The 14,448-nt window shown below is 38.6% G+C and overlaps 2 protein-coding genes across 3 annotated transcripts; one reads left to right on the top strand and one right to left on the bottom strand.

Annotated features, from left to right (window-relative positions):
• Positions 1-1,185: 1,185 nt before the first annotated feature.
• LOC128260380 (uncharacterized) lies at positions 1,186-3,695 on the bottom strand. Of its 2 annotated transcripts, none has more exons than XM_052993345.1 (2): positions 2,318-3,695; positions 1,186-1,862 (listed from the first exon to the last, which is right to left on the bottom strand). In XM_052993345.1, exons 1-2 carry the CDS (start codon positions 3,267-3,269, stop codon positions 1,417-1,419), a joined length of 1,398 nt encoding a protein of 465 aa, XP_052849305.1. In that variant the 5' UTR covers positions 3,270-3,695; the 3' UTR covers positions 1,186-1,416. The 2 variants fall into 2 exon arrangements, with proteins under 2 accessions (XP_052849305.1, XP_052849306.1); XM_052993346.1 differs by having other exon boundaries at positions 1,743-1,862; positions 2,312-3,688.
• Positions 3,696-8,784: 5,089 nt separating this feature from the next.
• On the top strand, positions 8,785-12,524 carry LOC128260398 (sorting nexin-27). Its single transcript, XM_052993369.1, has 6 exons — positions 8,785-8,940; positions 9,038-9,140; positions 9,877-9,959; positions 10,030-10,865; positions 11,695-11,873; positions 12,322-12,524. The coding sequence occupies exons 1-6, from the start codon at positions 8,879-8,881 to the stop codon at positions 12,388-12,390; spliced, it is 1,332 nt and encodes a 443-aa protein (XP_052849329.1). The 5' UTR covers positions 8,785-8,878; the 3' UTR covers positions 12,391-12,524.
• The last annotated feature ends 1,924 nt before the right edge of the window (positions 12,525-14,448 follow it).

The raw sequence follows: 14,448 nt of genomic DNA, 5'->3' as shown, positions 1-14,448 counted from the left end.
CGAGCAAAGCTTTTGTTTAGCATCTTTGACATTTTAGTTTCGATACCCGTTATCAGTCCTTCTCGCTTTCCTCTCTCTTTCTCCCTTCCCTCACATTCAAGGTTGTCCATCAATCATTTTATTTTATTTCGTTTATGTACAGTCATCGCTAAAGATATTGAACCAAAGAGAAGACATGTTTTTAATATATTTTAATTATTAAAAATCATTCTTACATCAGTATATAATCCTAATTGGAACTTTTAATAAATCTTTATAAAAAAATCCAAGTTCCGCTTTCTTAAGCGATGCATATCCATGGAATATTTAATTACTGCTTATAACTTATTAAATTTTTGTAAAAATCAATACTTGTTAACAAAAAAATCTTTTTCGTTTCCGACAATTTGAACCTAGAATAATGTTCCGTTTCATAAAATAGTTAAAGGATAAAAAGATGTAATGTAAAAGAGTGCCTACTGTATTTTGTTGCTCCTAAAGATTCGTTTTCGTCGTATTGTGGGTGCGGTATTCACTCTCTCTTTCTATCCGACTATTCCCGTTTGGAGATGAAATTCAATTAATAAATTTTGCTAAAGTTTCGTTGCTCTAGCGCCCAACAACTTAATTATCATTGTCCCCTTCTCGTCGGCAACGATAAACTCGCAAATTTCCACACTTTTCCACTGCACACAGAATGTGTGACGTGAAAATAAGAGATATTTCAGGGGATTGGAAGGGGGGATGCTCGTTTATTATGCGGCTTGTTGTTGCTATTTGCAGTGCCCATCATTTCATTATCAGTGAAAATAACAACAACAATGACGGACAGCCGTTATAATTTGGCTGCGCGTGAGCCAACAAAAGCAGAAAATCAGAAACACAAGCCAAAGTAAAAGTAAAAGCAAAAGCAACAAAAAAAAAAGCACAAACTGCAGTGGGCAAGTAAAAAGCAAAAGCAAACAAATTTGCATTTAGTTTCCGCCTCTTGCGAACCAGTTTTCAACTGGAATCAAGCGCTTAAATCCCGCAAATTTTGAATACATAACTAGATATGAAAGACTGGCAAATTTGCTAAAATCAGAAATTTTAAAAAATATGTCAAAAAAATTAAAATTTTTTGAAATCTATTAATTAAAAAGAACTACAAGAACTCATATCTTGAAATTCTTTTTGATAAATATATTTAAAAAATTGAAAATTGTAAAACCTCGTTGAGAAGATGTACTTGAACTTGAACCTAAGATGAGTACTATATTCGGCAGTTCACGCGATAAGTCATCCGTGGTTATAGTCAGCTTGGTTATCCGAGTGGATTTGGTTTTTTTTTGCGGGGGCGTTTCTCGGTTTTTTGTATATTGCCGGCCAAACATTCATTAACATCAGTTGTCAGCTTATCACACTTTATTTCATTGGTATACTTTGTATGGGGTGACTTTATCGGAGCTTCCTGGACCACCAGTATCGAAGAAGTGACCACCAGCTATCCCGCAAATCCTGATTTGTAACCAGATCGAGTTGCGTTTGCCTCCAGAGAGTGGGTGCATCGTTACACAGACTTCCGTTGCACCGTACACAATACGGATCATTTGCGGAGCACTCCGGTACCTGAGCCTCGCATCCACGCACCGTATAGATGCCGTCCAGTCGACTGACCACCGTGCTCACACACAGCTCTGTGGAGCTAGTGCAATTACTGGTGGTCATTGCCGAGGGCAAAGCCATGGCCGCACAATCCGTATCCGCATCCTGCGCATTGCAGCGATAGCAGCTCCGCACGGAGTAGCGATTGCAGGAATCAGCATCCCGACACAATTGGCAACTGTCACCCAGTGCAGCAGGCGCAAAATCCGCATCCGCACAGCCACGTCGCAGGAAGGTATCTGGATAAATACGGGGAATTGTTATATAGGTATCTAACAAGTCTGGAACTTTTAAACTAAAAAACAACCTTTTTCAGACATGGTACATTTTGTTGTAGAAGAATGAAAATATGTATAGAACCATAGATGATATTCTAACCAATTTACAAAGTTTAAATTAGTTTATAGCCCAAAATATTGTTATTTGTAATTAGCATTTTTGAAACTAAATTTAGTTATGTAGTTCAATACCGACAAATTACTATTACTAAAGATTATTTCTAGTATCGAAGATAATCTTTTACCAAATTACTAAAACTCTTTCGAAGGATGATTTTTGGTATAATATCAAATTTTATTTCAAAAGGGCCTAATGATTGATCGACGTGGAAAGGTTTATTGGTAGATACTATTCTCTCAGTGAGTTTTTTAAAAGGGTATTCTCAGTTCTGATTGACTGACCCACTCACCCTAACCTTGCTCGCAGGAATAGCAGGCCGTAGTGCCCGCTGCGCACTTTTCGGTCGGCAGATTGCGTCCAGCCCGACAACCCGGATTCGCTGTGGAATTGCAGACAGCACAGGCTATGTCCTGGCAGTTGGCATTGCAGAATTCACCGTGGCATTCGCTTAGCTCGCCGGTGGGAAAGAATCCCATCGTTGTGGAGCAACCCCTTTGAAATACCTCCGTTTGGGTATTGCGATAGCTGTAGCAATTCTCCCGATGTCCGTACATCACTTTGTTGGCGCAATGCGAGACGGTTGTGTTGCTCAGCGAGCACTTCGGCTGGTCCTCCGGTACCCGATCCTCGGGCTCCTGATCCCTCAGGCAATCGGGATTTGGGGCCAATCGATTGTGAACGCACTGGAGGCAACGCGTTTCCGTGACGGTCTTCTCCGCATTGCAACCATTGTAGTTGCACTTTAAGCAAACATGCGGACAGGTTGTGGGTAGATTGGTGTACTCACAGCCACGCTGGGTATTGGATAAGTGGACTACGTTCGTGTAGCACCTGTCATCCTCCCGATAAACCGGACACGGCAGCAGATACTGTGGCCTGCTGGTCACATCGATGCACTCCGATCCGCTGCATTGATAGCATCGCAGGCGATCCGTGGGATAGACGTGCCGATTGCATAGACTCGTGTTGCACCTGTCACACGGAGCGGCACAATAGCCGTTGGGATACAGGCGGGCCAGGCAGCCGCGTCGCGTCAGTCCCGCCGAAATGGAGGTGACACATTCGTCGCCGGCCAGCGAACACTCCTCCACTTCCAGCTGTTGACCCGGTCGGGTGGCACATTCCGCATCCTCGGCGGAATCGCAGGCATAGCATTCCAGGGAGTCAACAACAGCTAATCCCATGATGAGCAGTCCACCCACCACAAGTAGGAGCCACTGGGAATCCCATATTCCCCTCTTGGCCATCGTGTCGTCGCTTTCGAATTGCTGGCCAGACTGTTGGGACAAAGAACTAGTTGGCTAAGAATGATGCAGCTATACTGCGATTAGATTAGCATTTGAGTCTCAAGTGGTTCCAAGTTCGCACTGATGGGACAGGATAAGTTTTGGCATGGGTATTTCTTTCTATGTGGGTTCCGAAAGTTCAGCAGATTGCCATGGCTCAAGTGCTGACTGTAAGATTTGGTCTTCGATAACCTGATAAATAATAATGTTAAAATGTATCTCATCACTTAAATTTCATTGTTTGATTTAGAGTAATATCAAAATAACATTCTGGTATTCAGAGAAATTAATGGTATCGTTTATTTTATTTGTCTCTTGAGTCAACTTGTGCAAACTACTTGAATTAACACTTTGTAGGTGAAGTAAACGGATCGATTCAATTTAATGCTGTTTTTGTTTCGCAACATTAGGCAATTAAAAATAATACATTTTGCTAAAAGAAAATATAATTTGTCTGTGAATTTAACCCTGTGCTGTTGCTGTGGAGAAAGTTTCACACCCCCACGCTGTGCATTCAAATTGAATAAATAAATTCCTTGGACAATTTGTGCGTTTGCTACGTCTCAACTTTGTTGACTGAATTAACTCATACATGAAACCTAATTCATTTCAACGAGAAAATGGGCCATCAATTACTTGTGTCGCTTAGGCAGTCACTTAGTATTTGCCATGATAATAATTTAGAGTTGTTGAACTTTTGCGGTTGATTTAATGGGGCAACTAAATAATGCACTTTCAACTGAAACTTGGACTTGTCAAGTAGCTGTCCACTGTCCACTGTCCACTGTTCACTGTCCACTGTTCACGGTCCCTTTGTCACTGAACTATGGAATGCCAAAGGACGAAAAGGATGAGTTCATTGACCCTTGGGTTAATCCTGAAGGGGGTTTGATGAATTGCTGAAACCTTTCGCTAACAGCCGCCTTTTGAGACATCGCTGGGAAACGGGACACTGAATGGCTACACTTCTGGTTGCATGACATAATTGAGCACCCCAAGGACCCCAGGCAGTCTTTTTTAGCCATATTCCATCTGCATCTTTTGTGCACGTCTTGCACTTGGCCGTCTCTCAGTCCACTTGACATTGTACTTGGTCGTGGGAGGTTGTTCTAAGGTTGTGCGATTCAATCAATGGGGATTATGAACTATTTTCAGCTCGCCTTTCGTTTCATCGCTTTCTTGCCACTACACTCGTTAAAGTCCACAACAACCATGCCACGACACACATACAAATAAAAATAGAGACATTAAAATAAGAGTGTAAATTACTAACAATAAAATTAAATGAGAAAATATATGGCTATTTCGGTTCCCAATGAACGTGACATTCGCAAGCCTTCAAAGTGGAAAAAAGTCTGGAAGCACACACAAAGCAGGCTTCAAAATTGACAACCTCTATCATCAGCGTTACTTTACTTTTTGACCTTGTTATACTATGCAAATGTTATTTCTTCCAGTGTATACATGAACAAATTCTTCCAAAGAATACCGAGAATAACTTTGCAGGCATTGCAAACCATAAAAAAAGAAGGGAACTTGATTGAAACGAAGAGCAGAACAATTGCATCTTGAGCCGGAAATTTCCTTCACTTTTGTCCTTATTTTCTTCTTTTTGAGCTCCTGCGCTTTCATCCTATTACTCCCCAGGTATTTTCCCTTCACAAATATACACGAACGTACGTATTTCGTATGTACAAGTTAAAGCAAACAATTTAAAGTTCATCTTCTCGGGCTGAAACTAAATTGAGTGTTAAGAAGCCTTTAAACACGCAAGTGGCAAGTGGCAAGTGGCAGACAATTCCCAACTCAAACTTGCCGCACGGGTCGAATGAGTTTTTGTGGCATATGGCTTGAGTTATTGAAGGGTCATTAGCTGATTTGTAGCCAGCATATAAACGTCTTTGTCCAACCATATGAACCACCTAGAAGGCGGATAGTGTTTGAGATCGAGTTTCCAACTTGGTTACATGTTATGGACTTCTGTGATACCGAAAACACAAATAAAATAAACCAAAGTGTAGCTTATTTTAGTTTATCTGTTTAAACAATTTTATATATTAAATTATATAGAGAGATTTATTCTTTAAAACTTAGTTTTTGTTATTTCTAAAACTTATAAATGATGGTATAATAATTCAAATAAATATAATATAGGAAATTAGGTAAATATGTTAATTGTTTCACTATAAAGTTTCACAAACGAAATAAAATGTGTGGAAAGTACATCTATCTATAACGTTTCACAACAAAAATAGTAAACAGGATGAGCTTTTTATAAAAAAAAATAAAAAATAAAATAAAAAAAAAATACAACAAAAAAATACAAAAAAAAAAAAAACAAAAATAACTAAAGACTAAACCATTTCTAGGTATTTTTAGATCGAGACCTTTGCCTCGAATTCGTACTGCATGTGTTTTTATGCCGCCACGAATTTGTGTTTGCGGTTTGGTTCTGTGTCAATGTTGTTACTATTGTTGCTGGTGGTTTGTGGCATATGCCCCGACAATAATCAATAGATTTACGTCACTGGATGGATGGATTCAAATTGGGATTGGATGGGGAGTGCGATGTGGTGTGGCGTGGTGTGTTCGTTGTTGTTTCGACTTGGTTGGTTGGTTGGTTGCCTGGCTCTGGCTGTGACTCTGGCCCACATTTCCGCATTTCCTAGAGACCCCGTGTTTAGTTCGTTCGTTCGGTGGCGGTTTCAGGTTTTCAGGTTTTCATGTTTTCAGGTTTCACTTTTCGGTTTCATTCGGACTTAGCCAAAAATAAACATGACGGAAAATTAGTAAGGGGGGCCATTTCGAATTCAGGAGAGGGGGAAAAAATACACATCAAACAGAAACAGCAACAGCAACAGCAACAGAAAAAGCTACAAAAAAAAGCAACAAAAACAGTAACAGAAAACGAGAATTAAGCAATGGAAGGACACTTGTTAAGCACTCATGTCAAGTCCTCCACTGGATCCCTGTTGGGCTTAATTAATTTTCGATTTCCATTCCCGTTAATGGAATTACATTTCAGTTGCAAGCGTTGTACGTGTCCAAGGTAAATTAAATATAAACATCGAATGCAGAATGCCGGTCATTGCGAATCCAGGGGGATATATATGGATATATTATATATACATATGTACATATACATTGCTCTTCAAATTTCTCTGCATATTTTTAGATATTTAAACCTCTATATAGCACTCTACAGCCTATATATGTGAATTATCTATCTTTTCATTTCGCCCGCAACTAGTAAAAATCTGTATGTAAACAATTTTTGATTCTATTATTTGTTCGGTGGCCTGCAAATATTTATTCGATTTGCTCAACTTAAACAATTGCTTTCGCCGTAAAACCCATATATGCCACAGTACAGTCGCATTTTCCATGTCCAATTAGTGCTGGAGGGAAACACACAAATCGCTTATAAACATTGTCCGAAATGAATATAGAAATCACATTATTTTCTCAAGATAGTTGCTTTGTCCTATTAAATTTGGAGGTACACTGCGAAATGATAGTATGATACTTCTTATTTTTGTTTATCAAGTGATTTATAATCCATTGAGAAGATGTTATAATTAATAAAATGCTTAAACTTACATTTGATTACCTTTATACATCCCAGATGATGGGGATAATAATAAGAACTTAATGTTATGACTAGAAATTATTAACTAATTGACCTTTAAGGCAAAAGCCATGGCCAATTATGCAGGCATCAGGTTGGCAAACTGAAAAATACTAAAATTAAGCATGCAAATGCAAATCGATATGGTTGGTGAGCAAAGAATAAACGCCCTCAGGAGTTGGTAATAACAATACAAGCCACAACGCCCCCAGATGTTGTTTCACATGTCACAATTTGTGGGTGGCCGCCCACTGTGCGGTCGACAAGCGATGCCACCTAGTCCCACTGTGCGTCAATTTGCACGCTTTTCTCGCCTCTTTTTGGCCTTTACTTTGTTAGCCGTCGTCTTACCACAATTCACACCCACAAGAGACGACCACACTGCAAATGTGTTGTGTAGTTACAGATAGTGCAAATTGAAACTTCGCAACAATAGAAGGCGCAACAATTAATGCAAAATGAGTAGTAGTAGTAGTCGGTCGTAAACCAGAAAACATTTGCCGCATATTGTCTCGGACACAATTAAGAGGGAAAGGCATTTGCATTTGCGTTTGCCTATAAATAAATGCATAGATAGCTATAGCTTTGTATTGTGTTATGTTTCTCTCTCGTTTGCTGCCTTTGTGTGTGTTTTTTTTTATTTAACTATTTTAGCTGGTGGGTTCCATTGCAAACAGGTTTCCGTAGTGGAGTAAAGTCACTCCACGTCTTGGCTTCAGTATCAGTATCAGTTTCAGTTTCAGTTTCTGTTTCAGGCTTTCAGCTGTCTACGCCTGTCTTCTCCTGCAATTCACCCCCAGTTCTCCTCCACTTCGTCCCCGTTTTATCGGCCATAATATATATAGTATGTTTGGTGTATTATGGTATGCCTGCCAGTCAGCCAGGTCCCTCTGATTTCTGGATTTCTGGATTTCTGGATTTCTGGATTTCTGACATGTCGCTATGTGAGTCACGCGTCACGCAGCTTTTCGAGTGCGTCACATTGCGGCGATATCTGCTGAGATTTATTTACTTTATTTACTAACTTACGGATGGCACGGATGGCAAATTGCAAACCGGAAAGACGACACAGACTCCGGCGAAATGGATGTCAATGTGGGATGGGTAACTTTGCCCTTATCAAAGGCCATTCGTTGCCCTCTTTTATTGCAATCCCCACTTGATTTCTTGGTCGTGCAAATAACATTTGTGCTACTTGTTGTCGTTCCATTTCATTTTCGCGACTGCAATTTATTGTGCTCCATTTAATTGCGTTGATTCTGTTGTGTTCTATGCAATGTAATCAATGTTTTATTTTATATCCTGTACTCCACTCTGTTACATTAAGACTTTTATATCAGTTCTTGATAGGTAATGTGACTTAATGATAACATTGCAATGTCTATAGTTTAGCTAGTCTTTTTATAGCTTGGTTTATTTTATTCTTAATTGTTTTTCATTAGAAGTTGTATGTTAATCCTTTTTAATCATTTTTTTTCTTATTTCTGTTTTGGCTAAATTCTAATTAATTTTCCTTGTAATTTTTATTACATGCCAATCAATTTCTTATCACTAAAATTGACTTATTAGTTGCACAAAATCCCTTTTGTCTTTTTTTCCCTTATCTTTCCTCTTGTCTATCAACCTTCAAGTTCAGTTGAGAGCTTCGATCCTAGAATAGATACGATAAAGCACTCGGACGTGATTCCAACTTGACCCGAATCGAATCAAATCAAATCGAATTGAATGGAATCGAATCGAATCGAATCGAGTGACGGTCCAGAATCGCCGCCTGGCTTATCAACACTTGGCCGATGTCAATGCATCCATTATCGGCGCTATCTCCGGGCTCCCACTGTTATTATTTTCGCTTAAATGGATCTGTGGTCGTTGGCAACGCCTTCAATTCGCCGCAGGCGATCGTTCAAAACCGATTCCATTCTTGATTTTCAATTCACTCCGAATGCTGCCCTTTCATTCTGTTCAGTTTGCGCAGTTGACTGCTTTAGAGAAACGCTGCAAACGGTGGGATTTTCGCATTTAGATCCTGTTTATCCATATCCCTAAATCAAGTATATTATAATTGTGTGCGTTTTCTTCTGTTTTTTTTTTTTTTTTTCAGAAATGGCGTCAGCGTGGAGGGAGCCACACACAAACAGGTCGTGGATCTAATCAAATCCGGCGGTGACTGCCTAACTCTGACGGTGATATCGGTGACACAACAGGTGAGTGAAAATGTTTTTACCCACATCTCATGGTTTTTCATAGTTTTATAAAAAAAAAAAATATAATCTCTATAAAGCAGTCAGAAATTATTTTAAACTAAATTAAATTAAAGAAACTTTCTTTAAAGTTTCTTTACGCTTCTTATTTTTTATTTTTAAAAATGTTTTGAATGGTGTTTTTTTACCATTGTTTTTAAAATACAGAAAAATACAAAATACAGAATATTTGAAAATAACAAGTAATTTTGGTTTTAATTATTGTAAAATTTTTAATTACTTAAGCTAATGAATAAATAGGTTATGCTACACTTGCAAAACAAACGTATTAAATACAAATATATTGTATTCAATTTAAATATTTTTCGTTTTGATGTTCATCCATTGCCATATGATTTTGATTTTAATATGTAAAAATTTAATTTTAATATATTTAACTTAAACGAAATGTATTTAAATCAAATAGGAACTATTTTAAATAAAATATTTTCTACATTATTAAAAAAATATTTTAATTTTAAATCCTGCAATTTAATATGCATTGTATTTAATATTATAATTTAATATTATATTTAAATATACAATTTAGAATTCAATAGTCCGATGTTTATTTTAAGTATTTCATTTTTTTTATCAGTGTCAAGAATAATATTTAAATATTATTAGTAATCAGTTTCTAAAACAAATCTAAATGTATTGATTCATTTTCTTAACAAACTTTTACTTTTTTAATTCACAGGAGGCCGACCGACTGGAGCCGCAGGAGGATCAGAGCGGCTACTCCTACATTGATTACTCGGACAAGCGCTCGCTGCCCATTAGGTGAGTCAATTTGGGGGGTAACAAAAAAAAAATGGCAAAATCTTTATTAAAAACGCCACGATCTTTGTAGCATACCCGACTATGGGATTGTGAACCGGAACGGCGAGCGGTACATAGTCTTCAATATACATATGGCCGGCAGGCAGCTGTGCTCACGTCGCTATCGGGAATTCGCCAACCTGCACTCGCTGCTGCGCAAGGAGTTCTCCGGCTTCAACTTCCCCAAGCTGCCCGGCAAGTGGCCCTTCCAGCTGAGCGAACAGCAGTTGGACACGCGGCGCCGCGGACTGGAGCAGTATCTGGAGAAGGTGTGCGCGGTGCGGGTGATCGCGGAGAGCGATGCCGTTCAGGACTTTCTCACCGACACCGAGGACGACATATCCGCCTCGCCGGTGGACATCAAGGTGATGCTGCCCGACCACGAGGTGAGCACCGTGTCGGTGAAGAAGTCCTCCAACGCCCAGGTGGTGTGGGAGATCCTGGTGCAGCGCGCCAATCTCACCGCCTACACGCAGCAGTATTTCTACCTGTTCGAGATCGTCGAGTATAACTTTGAGCGGAAGCTGCAGCCGCACGAGATCCCCCATCAGCTGTACGTGCAGAACTACAGCACCGCCTCATCCACCTGCCTCTGCGTCCGCCGCTGGCTCTTCTCCGTTGCCAAGGAGCTGACGCTGCCCGATGGCGAACAGGCCGCCCGGTTTGTCTTCTACCAGGCCGTCGATGAGGTGAATCGCGGCAACATCCGCGCCGACGGCCGACTCTACGAGCTGAAGGCGCTGCAGGACGCCAAGAAAGCGGGCGACTATCTGGCACTGGCCCGCACACTGCCCGGCTACGGGGACGTCGTCTTCCCCCACTGCTCCTGTGATAGTCGCAAGGAGGGACACGTGGTGCCCGCCGTGGGTGAGTCTCGTCTCGTCTCGTCTCGTCTCGTTTTTTGTGTTGTACTTAAATCAAATTTAAAAAAGGGGCAGCCGAGCGTGATGAATTCGAATGAAAACTAATGGAGATAGGGCTACAGTGCATGCTCAAAAAAAAAAAAAAAACAAACAACTAAACTAACCAGGCCGCCAAATACTTTTGCCCAAAAATATGTAAAGAAAATTAATTTATTATTTATTTGGCTGCGGTCATGAAAATAGTAGTTTTTTAGCTTATGCAAATTGCAATCAAAACTAGTTTTGAACTTACTTTTGAAATTTTTGTTTATATTTTCATGAAGCTAATACTATAATCTAATTGGGACACATATAATATCCCACCTTTATCAAAGGCATAAAATTAAAAAACCATTTATAAAAAATATTGGAAACAAATATTTTGTTAATATATTTATTTAAAAAATAGGTCAGATAATAAAAGTATTTTTTCCAACAAAAAGTGCAGATTGAATTGATAAATAATGTATTTTAAATATAGAACTTTGACTATTTGATATACAACTTTTTAAGCTCCCATTCTTGGCACATTTATAAGAACCGGAAGAAAAACTGATCCCAAAAATTATCACAACACATTCCTTACAAACAAATCATTTTTATACATACATACATAGGTGCTTTAAGGGTTTACAATTTTGGTTGATATTTTGTGGTGGCGTGAATAAGAAGCCGAATGTCTTCAAATCGCGCCTAACAACTTTTAATAACACAACTTTTCTTTTAAAGTGGTTTCTGTTACTTGATCTTTCAGTATAAACTTAACTTTTAACACCCCCCATATTTTTTGACAGGCATGAAGAGCTTTCGGCTACACGCCTGCCGTGAGGATGGCTCACTGGAGGCGCAAATGGTCGAGCTGACCTGGGACAGCATCACGCGCTCCGAGAGCGACGAGGAGTCCATGTCGTTCTGCTTTCAATACAATCGTCCAGATAAGCCAGCACGTTGGGTCAAAGTCTACACGCCATATGTACGTTGAATTGGATTGTTCAAAAATTGTATATAATGCGCTGCTTAACTCTAGTTTAGTATACAATTTAATTGTAGGTACTTTAAAGCATAGTTTTTGATATTGAGCAAGCTCTCAGATTGTATTTGAACGAATCTCTTAAAACAAGCTGTATTGTTTTTGCCTCCATAGAAAAAATCTACCAAATATTGTAATAGATCATCGATTAGAAAAACACGCTTTAGTAATACAGCTTAAATACTTAATTGGACAAAAGTATTTTACTATTAATTACAAATGCAGATAATTTCCTTTATAAACACGCAAATGTTTAAACCATAATTTAGGAAAGCAGATGTTAAATGTTATTAATTGAACGAAAGGAGCTCAGCTGCGCACTATATAAAGCTTAAATCTATGTCATTCCCAAATGAAGTGCATTTAATTAATGCTGTTTTTCATCCTGCAGCATGCATTCCTTGCGGACTGCTTTGACCGCATCATGGAGGAGCGCAAGTGGGACGACAGCGGCGACTAGGGAAGGCGGAAGGCGGTGCAGGAGGAGCAGAAGGAGCCAATGCAGCAGCCAGTGGAGCAGAAGGAGCAGCAGCGGGGCCGTCGACGGCAGGAAGCACAGATTAAGCAGCCCAGCACCATACCAAACATCACCAGGCGGGCCGAGGCATTGCACATTGTTCGTTAGTTGGTTGGTCGGTGGAGTGGAGCCCACCTCCCACTATACTGCTGACCTCTCCGCTTTTAAGCCCAAGAACAACACCACATCCCCATCGGTTAGCTTGCCATATTCCGGCTGGTCGGTTTTTTTTTTTTGGGGCTCCGGAATCTGGGAACTCAGATTCGTGCTTGCCAAACTGCTGCACCTGAAGCCTCGCCCAAGCCATCCATATATATTGTAAAGTATATTTGGCACTGATATATATAAATTTATATCATTTGTACAAGCAATTGCATTTGCCTTGGCTCACATGCTTCAACTTGGGATGCGGATGAGATGAGATGAGGTGGATATGGATATGGATATGGATATGGATATGAACGGAGTTGGAAAATGTTAACAGCAGCAACAAAAATGTTTCAAATGTTTTCGGCACTTAGCACATTAGAGCAAACCCAGGCACCAATTTAGATCAAGCAGAACCGACGATTCTCATTATACAATATATATATATATATATATATATATAAATATACAAATATACATACACCACTCACAGACAAGCATACATTATTATTAAACAAAAACAAAAATATATCGAAGAGTATATTTAAGCCAACCTCAGCGTAATATTTAATTCATAATTTTCCAAATACCTTTTCCGTTTTTGTTTGTATATTTTGCTCATAGGAAAGCAGCGGCTTTAAAGGATATCTATGAAAAATAAATTGTAAAAAGTCAATTTTAATTATAATGTTTAGCAAACAAATCAACAGACATTGGTCATTATTTATTTGTATGTATGTACACGTAGAAAGGCCTAGAACGAACTCAACTGAACGCAAGAAACCGAAATCAGAAACAAAAATCAGAAAATTCTGCCTAGAGTAAACGCAAGCCAATGCTAAACGAAACAATATAAATTTAACAGTAAACTAAATCGATGTAATGTTGAAAATATTGTACTCATTCGAAAACTTTCTATAGAAATTGTTAGTTAAATTTAAGGTAACGTTAATAGTTATTGAACAAATGCGAAAACGAGACTCAAAACGCCACTAAACTCAAAACCGAACTCAAAATCGAACCTAGAAAGAGACGGCAGGCGGGCAGAAGAAAGAGAGAGAGAGAGAGAGAGAGATAGAGAACACAAATAGCGAAAATTGCGAGCTTTCTTTCACGACGGCAACCCACAAAAATCACATTAAAAACAACAAAAACATAAACAATTTCATACGATTTAAGGCAGAACATAATTACACATCCGCATACTTATAGAAATGGCATATATAGGCATACATTTATCAACGATGCAAGTGACGTCTGCTTGTGATATTTACAATTTACACAATTATTACAATTAATTTTACATATTATTTAATTGATTCCATATCTTTTTTGTATCTGTATTGGATTTGTTAATATCTTAATGTGTGTAGTCCACGTAATGTATTTATTATGTTTAGTTATAGTCCTACAATAATGTGAATTTAAAATTATGTTTATTCTTATTATTGCTCTTGTTTATTTTTTTTTTTTGTCTCTTTTTGGCCATTTACATGTAGCGAGCGCTTATTTTAGATTTGTGTGTATTCCATATAATAATTAATAATACTATTCTATTCAACTAACTCCGCTCTGTCGTTATTTATTTGATTATTGTTTTTCTGTCTTGTGGCTGTTGAGCAAAACAAAAGTGTTGGGCGTCTCGGAACCGCGAAAACAGAGGCAACATATATCGAAGAATATATATACGCTAACAAAAAAGATACATTCCTTAAAACAAATACGAAAATATTTATCAATGTTTTCTAACACATTTAATACAACAACAAAACTCGGCAAAATAAGCTAAATGAGAGGTTAAAAATAAAAGCGATAAGAACAGGGAAAAAAACCATCAAACGTTTAAGTGTACAA

The sequence above is a fragment of the Drosophila gunungcola genome (genome assembly GCF_025200985.1).
Source record: "Drosophila gunungcola strain Sukarami chromosome X unlocalized genomic scaffold, Dgunungcola_SK_2 000023F, whole genome shotgun sequence".
Taxonomy (NCBI): Eukaryota; Metazoa; Arthropoda; class Insecta; order Diptera; family Drosophilidae; genus Drosophila; species Drosophila gunungcola.
The sequence above is the reverse complement of the archived record's forward strand: the minus strand, read 5'-3'. Positions and strand labels throughout refer to the sequence as shown.